Here is a 7,983-nt window from a genome sequence, read left to right as displayed (position 1 = left end):
CCGTGTCTTGACAGGATATGGCTATTTCCTGGTCATGGATTGTGTGGATAGTGTATTTGTGGTCTTCTAAAAAAAAAAAGAGGGTTTTGATTCCAGGGCCCCTACATTGATCCTGATGCTGACCCCCTTGGCGTCATGATTCATTTGCCTTCAGTAGAGGTTTCCTATGGAAAAACTGATTCTGCTTTGGCTTCCTCTTCAGGGTGATGTACAGTGTAGACACATTTCTCCAGAGAGCTATATTGTTATCATTTGTAAACTGATTTCTACTTGTGACTTAATGAGGAGGGGTTTAGCCTAAGGCGGCCAGGAAGAGCTCGTTTGAAAGATGTTGTCCCTGGCCGCCTTGGGAGAAGTTACTATATCACTGTACTGTATGGTAAGCCAATTACAAATGGAGACTCAATCCGGACACTTATTGCCTTCTTAAATAACTTTTCACATACATCAAAACAATAACACGGCAGACAAGTCAATGGCTCAGGCTTCTGACGTTGTGGTGCCACTATATGGTCGTAAACAACAAAACCACTCAGCCTGATTGGCTCGAAACAACCTTGACTGAAGTAGCAGTCGCGGTGAAATATATCTGAAAAACGGCGCTTGTTTTTCCAGATACCATTTCGCCCGGGTTCGGTTGGGGGGTCAACAGTGGTTGAAGGGCCGCTGGCTGACGTGACTGTGAGTGTTTTGCTGTCGATCACGAGGCTGGTTCAAGAGCGAGTCCTCACAGGTTTTTACATTTAACGTGATAGGCGCAAGCTGTGCAACTTTACATTCAAACCAGAAGACTCTGTGGCATTTTAACAGTCAAGGAAACGAGTGAGAATCCACGCCAGTAAAACTATTCCTTATTCCTTTTCTTTCTGATGAATCCTATACAGTCAAATATTAAGCTACTAGAGTGTGTAACTTTGTGCTACTCTTGTACAATAAAAGCTAAATGGATCCATAAAGCTCTTCAGCAAATCAGGGTAATATCGTTCTTCTATCTGACATATGTGATGACATATAAAATCAAAAGATATATATTTGTGTATTCCAATTAATGTCGCCATTCTTTACTCTGTACAAAATATTGTGCGCGTGTGTGTATGTGCGTGTGTTACGAATTGTCAATGTCAATCAATATGGTGCAATGCTCTCGACACAAACTGAAAAACAGGCCAACAGACTTGTCACGAGACGTCACCACGTTTCTCTGCGTTCATCAAATCGGTGTTTCAAGCAACCACGACCTGAATCTGAAGGATTTCATTCAGACTTCCAGCTGGATCCAACTGGGTTTTTGTCATGTGGTGCTGATTTATTTTTGTATTATCCGATGAATAATCCCAGATTTGAAGTTCAGACACGCTCACGCACACCGTTGTCTATGTGATTGGTGGTCGTCAGACCAGACCCCCTGCTCATTTTCATTCTGTCGATGAATTGTATGATTTCACTGTTGGACCAATTGGAGGAGGACTCACGCTGGTTCTTGCTCTGCACTGCAGACGTTGGCGTTTTCTGTATTATTGACCTGTATGATTGTTACTGTTCACTGTACCATTGTTTCATTTGTAAAAGCCAGACTCTTGGGTTTGATACCACTGTGCAAAGACTACAGTGGGCTTTATGAATTAGGTGATTGTAAAATGAATTAATTTATTATGCTGCATTATTAAAAGGTTTATTGGTATGAGCTCAACTTCCACATTGATGAATATTGAACATTTGTAACACTGTCTCATTTCAAAAAGGTGAAATGAGAGTGTTAAATAAATTAACTTAAAGTGGATTCATCAAAAAATAAAGTATTTAAATTGTCCATGAACATCATTGAACTACATTATGAAATGAGTTACATTATGATGCATCTTTGCCTTTGTGTTTGTAAAATCAGGACAATTCATTTTTAGCCTCTCTTATTTGTAGATAATCTGAATATGGCTCCACTGAACCGCTGTGATGTCACATCCCAGAGTCTGGCTTTCAGTGTCTTTGGAGGCACTTGAAATCCTTGTTTTGTTGGAACCTGTGTTGCCCTCGTTGCTTATAAGGATTATTACCCTCAGTAGTTTCCTCTGTGTAAACTCAACACACCGAAAATGTACTTTGTGACAAACGGTGCGGTGGGAATGATGTGTTTGCATGCCCGTTCCCCCGCATTGAGCACGGAGAGAATCAAGTGATGTCTGGAGTTGCTCGGAGATTGGGAACTAATTTGGCCGCTCATCAGAAGGCATCGCATCACGAGGTTGTTGCTTGGCTTTCGGGGCTCACTGGACTCTCAGTTAAGTGATTTCATACTTGCTGCTATTGAACGAGCACAAAGAGACTGTAGGTTTTGGGTTTAGCCTGTTGGTGACACAGTTGTAGTATGTCATTACCGCGCGCCCCCGTTTCCTTTACAGCGTTTGTCCTAAAACAGACAAACGACAGCGTTACTAACCTTGCACTTGGTTTTTACATACACAAGGGAATAAAAAAACATTCTGAAAACGATGCCTGCTGAACCAGGTGCCTTAATCAAATACGAGAACACACATCTGCACCTTCTGACAGTCTGGAGGGGGTGTCCCTACAGAAACAAGGGACTGCGTTTCCCACCAACCAAACTTGAACGCACCAGTGAAATTTAACCCAGAATACAAACGTTTTTGTATAAAAAAACGGCCTTTAATAGCAGATATGAGCTAATTGTCTTCACAGAAAAGATGTCCCCCGAGGCAGAATCTGCGACATCTCGTGAACTAAATTGTCGATTTGGGAAACCTGGCTCTGTTTAGAACTTTCTCTGCCCACTACGCCACGTTATTGTGTTTTCTGTATCGGCTGCTGCTGCTGCTATCACTGCTGTTGTGTCCGTGTAGAGAGGCTAAATTTCCACTGTGTCTGAGGCAGAGGGAGACTCGGGCCTGCATTTCAATTACAATGCATTCTTCTTCTTCTTCTTCGTCCTCTTTTGTGGTTTTGACATGGAGCACTGTGTTGCTGCCTCCTGAGATCTTTTTTTGAGAAAGTAAGGAGAAAAAATAACAAAACCAAGAAAAAAAAAACATCTCTCAATTTCTTAACTTTGCTATTATGAAGTGCCAGACCCTCCTTGAAGTCAGTGTTGGCACTGAGCCGCAGGTTGCGAATGAAGCGACAAACTGAGCATGGAGGTAAACTGTGGTGCTACTCTGTCACTGGCTGGGTGCTAACATGGCTGTGTTCAAGAAGCTGTATTAGCCATATTATTCCTTCTGTTGACTTCTGACTCTGGTCAGTCTTGCGTTTCTGACTGCTGCACTGCTGTACGCTGACTTAGCGAGGTATAATTCTGCTGCTGCTGCTTTGCTGATGAATGTAGACTAGTCTTCCTTGGCAGGATCACACAGACAGAAGCGAGTGTCTGATGGAGCTTTGGCCTGTTGTTTGGGCGTCCAGAAAGATCATGAATGTGTGGCCACTGTCCTGCTTTTGTGTTGAAACCTTTTTGTACAACTAATATTATGGTTTGGTACTTATGCTTTGACTCTGTCAACTGTTGCACATTTTAATTTTTTCTTAAATTATGTTTCATTGCCTTTTCCCCCAGTGTTCATGCGCTCTTTGATATTTATTTGTTTTGCCCTGTAGTTTAAATTGTTGAATCTCAAATTTAGAGCTTTTCAAGTCAGATGTACAGATATGAACCAAAGTCACAGTGAAATCAAACCTTTGCCTTATTTTCTCTGTCCACTAGTGATGACAGAAACTATTGTAATAAATACATAATGTTATTGGATTTACTTAAAGGATCCTTGCAATGCTACATTATCATGTACAAGTTAGTGTAAAAGGGATATTGTACAGGGCTGCTTGAGCACCTGCAGCTACAATTAGTTCCAAAGACAATTGTGAATTTATTTTGAATTTTTTCTTTAATTACAAGGTTAAGCACCAGCCGTCAGATTATAATTTAAATAGGCATCATTTGTTCCTAATTTAATTTAAAAAATGATTCACAAATAATTAATCGACTAATCTATGTTAATAGTTAATTTGTTAGACAATTTAATTGCATATAAAATGACTGATTACTCACTGTAATCTGTGTTTGGCCCTAGTGTTCGCCAGTAGCTTGTAGTTTCACTGTGACTTTGAATAACTCTGATCTGTGAAGCCCATGAAGTCTTCTGTCCAGAGGTTTGGCAGTAAGATGAGGGTCAGACGCTCCACAGCTTTTGTTCCTCTTGTTGTGAGTCGGCTCCTCGCCCAACTCTCTACTTTGGTGGAGGTATTTGAACCTTTGATCAGTTTTCTAGGTAAACCTGCGCCAGAGATGTTTAGCCCCTTCTGGATGCTTTTTTATGTCTTGTGTTGATTTGTTTTCAGAAGGGCTTTGGTTCGCAGTTGTCTCGTCAGGGAGCTCCTGACATTAGCCAGGGGCCACTATAGGCTGGTGGGCAGAGACCCCTCACCCTCCCCTGCAGTGAGCGAAGTAGGGGAGGATCTGTTTCCTCTTCTGCAGACTGATCTTATTAAAGCAAAAGACAACAACTCACCCTCGATAATAAACAAAACCAAAACCAAAACCCCTCTTTTTATATTTACACATGTCAAACTCATCATACAGTATAACACTGCAATGATTTACATCACCTTCCAGACTTGCCAAATTGCATGGCCCGAGAGACGTTTGTCAAACAGAAAAAGTTAATCTTAAAGCATCTGTTCTGTTTCCTTTTTTCACTTTTGATAATACTGACAGACAGTATGAAGATTTTATAGGAAACCCATACAAGTCCAAACATGTAGAGGATGTGGGAGGTATCGGTCACCCTGAGCTCCACAGCTACATGCCATTGTTATGATGCTTCTGGTCTTGTATGGTAACTTATTTGACTAGATCAACAGCATGGGATCTTTCTGTAGTTAGTCCTGTGTGTGTTCCTCTCCCCAGTCTCAGTAGGAAGGCTGTACTTCATTGCTAAGTGCTCTACAATAGATCTCTTGGTGATTATAATTTCATAAAGAAGCAAAACCTGCAGAACGTGTATCCTGCTGAAACTAACTTGATCCTCTCTTTAGCAATGACGTCTATATTTGTAGTTCACATATATGCCTGTTCAGAAACAATATCTTGACATTTGTTATATTTATGTTGTGTAATATATGTCGTGCTGGGTTTATACATTTGTTTCAACTAACTTTTTCTTTTTGTTTTACATGGTTTTGTTTTTTATTTCTTGGAGGCACAAAGGTTGGTTTAATGCACATGAGTGGAAATTGAAATATATTACTTTGGTTTGTACTGTAACAAGTCATTCTGTTGCAGAGCTTCTGACAGCTTTTGTCTCTGGCTGCTTGTCATCCTGCAGACACCTGCCCTGAATCTCTGTTGTTGTTCTTGTGCCTCGTTTTTCTTTCTTATCTTTTTAAGTCACCCTTCCTCTGTTGTATCAGCCAGGAGTTGGTACCACAACTCTGCTTGTAACCACAACAGTCTGATTATGTTTATTGATTTTTAATATCAAAATAATAAAACCATTAGCACCCCATCCTGACTCGTGTGTGTTGTGATAGTAGGCTATATATAACCAGGCAGTGTGAATACAGAGCTTCAGACATGTAGTCAAAACGAAAAGCTGGTGGAACTAATAAATATAAAGTCACCTGTTCAAGTGTCCTGAATTTACCTTTTAAGAGGTTGATCCCATGTTATCAGGATTAGTGCTTAATTACTTCTTAAATATTCTTGATTTGGCCTTTATGCTTTCAATTATGCCAAAGGTTGTTTAGTTGTATGGATCTGATGAACTTTGGAAAGACAAACAACACATCATACATACAAGTTCAAAATGCTTGCAAAATAAATAAAATATTTAAAATAGTAATGTGTATATGATCAGAAGTCTTGTGGTTATGTATTCGATATTTTGGTCATAAACGCTTTTCATAGCGTAAAATTTAGCAGCCACTTTCATGCTTCGCCTTTAAACCAGCGACGTCTCTTTTGGCCCTCCAGCTCTCCGTACAAAAACAAACATGGCGTCTTCCTTGGACGTTCACGTCCGAATATGTGGACAAGAAATTATAAAATATGACCTAGAAATTAAAGCGCTCATTCAGGTAAGAACTGAAAGTGCTATTCATCCTGTTTCTATGGTTTAATCATGATGTTGTGGGTTTTGTTACTGACTAGTGTCTGAACGCATCAACAGGTCTGAAAGTTCAACGATCGAGCGAAGCCAACTTAGCTCAGCGACAACTCCGATACACTATTAAATACGGAATTAATTGACTTAACAGTTGTTTGATGTTGTTTAAGTGATGGATTTTTGTTTAATGACTACTTGAGGTTTTAATGTTGAGTTAATTCCTTCCGCACGTAAATTCAAATATTTACCAAAACATCTACAGTCGTCATTGTTTCATGTTTAACGATGCTGTTAGTACCAACAGTGACGATATACTATACATATGCTGTAGATAAAAACCGAAACGATCACAATAAATTATTTAGAATGAAAATACCACAGTGGTGTTCAAGTCAAACCGAAAATGTAAAATTATACAATTTGTTTTTGCTACATTAAATTAATGTTGTTTGATTAATTATTCTAATTCCTGGTGTGCGCTCCCTGCAGGACATCAGGGATTGCCCTGGACCTCAATATGCTCTCATGGAACTTAACTCTGAGGTCAAACAGAAGTTCAACAAGCTCAGACTTAGAATTCAAGTAAGTTCATGTAATTACTTTGGCGTCTGACAGACTCTCAGCATTATAATAAACTATTTCATATGATGTGTTATTCAAATCTTCAGGATCTAGAGCAGATGGCCAAAGAACAAGACAGAGAGATGGACAGACAGACCATCCAGGCAGAGACTGAGAGCCATCGAAGACAAATGCTAAGGTGAAAAATCTGCCTGTGTGAAAGTTTCCTTAGTAGTATTTATGCCACAGCCATTTTTAGTTAGGTTAGAAGGTTGTGTGACTTTACTATCAGTAGAGTAAATACTGGCAGCCTTTTGAAAATATGTTTGTAATGCTAACTATTGAATTCTCAGTGATGACCCTTGGCCCTATTGTGGGATTGCTTAGTGATCTGGTTGGACTTAAGTAGGTTAAAGGTTTGTTTGGGAGAAAGTTTTGCTGTTGTATAGTGACGCTCATAGTTACAGTCACTTATCAGTTTCATAATTTGTCAAAACTTGATTTTTTTAAAAATGCTTGTTTTTTTTTTTGTTTTTTTTAATAAAGATAATATTACTGAGATTCTCTCTGTGGTTTCCAGTAACCAGACGGCATGGAGAAAAGCAAACCTGGCTTGTAAAGTGGCTATTGACAACATGGAGAAGGATACGCTGCTACATGGGGGAGACAGCCCAAGCACCAGACAGAGGTGAGACAGACATGTGCACTAGCTGTCTTCCCTCTTCACCCACTTACTTATTGACGCAGAGCAGGACGTTCCCTCTCTCCACCCACAGTTTGATTTCAGTCTGCCGTCATCTGGTTTTCATTCCTCTTTGGCTTATTTATTCCCAATAAACAAACTTATGCGTCACAGGCGATCATGATCATAATTACATCTACATGCTGAGTTTCACAAGTGCAATATCACCAGTCGCTTCAGTCAACTCATAGGAAGGACAAAAAGTAGAAGTAGTTTTAGTTTCCACCACTGTAAAACCTGTGTTTTCAGTCAAGTATTTACAACACAATATAGAATAATTAAGTGTAGTTTATTTGTTGACAAATTGAAATGTAGAACAGAAAAAGACATTTTTTTTTAAATGCCTCCAAGTGTAGTAATAATCCTCCCTCGGGTCCGTTTGTCTCAGGAAGGTGACCAAAGAAAGCCTAGTAGAAACCAGCAGCAACATCACAGAGAGTCTGATGTCCATCAGCAGGATGATGGCTGAGCAAGTCAAGCAGAGTGAAGACAGCATCGGCACTCTGGGTAAAACTAAAACAACTTACTTTTGTTTATCAGTCCAAGTCTAAGTGAGAGTTATAACAGCTT

At 39.7% G+C, this 7,983-nt stretch overlaps 1 protein-coding gene across 1 annotated transcript in view; it reads left to right on the top strand.

Moving 5' to 3' along the window:
• Positions 1–5,872: 5,872 nt before the first annotated feature.
• Positions 5,873–7,983, top strand: part of bnip1b (BCL2 interacting protein 1b) — a 2,848-nt gene continuing 737 nt past the window's right edge. The window contains 5 exon segments of the mRNA XM_029173172.3: positions 5,873–6,081; positions 6,600–6,692; positions 6,779–6,870; positions 7,252–7,359; positions 7,802–7,920. Coding sequence (XP_029029005.2) covers positions 5,998–6,081; positions 6,600–6,692; positions 6,779–6,870; positions 7,252–7,359; positions 7,802–7,920 — 496 coding nt within the window. The 5' untranslated portion in view covers positions 5,873–5,997.

The sequence above is a fragment of the Betta splendens genome, chromosome 14 (genome assembly GCF_900634795.4).
Source record: "Betta splendens chromosome 14, fBetSpl5.4, whole genome shotgun sequence".
Lineage (NCBI taxonomy): Eukaryota > Metazoa > Chordata > Actinopteri > Anabantiformes > Osphronemidae > Betta > Betta splendens.
The sequence above is the reverse complement of the archived record's forward strand: the minus strand, read 5'-3'. Positions and strand labels throughout refer to the sequence as shown.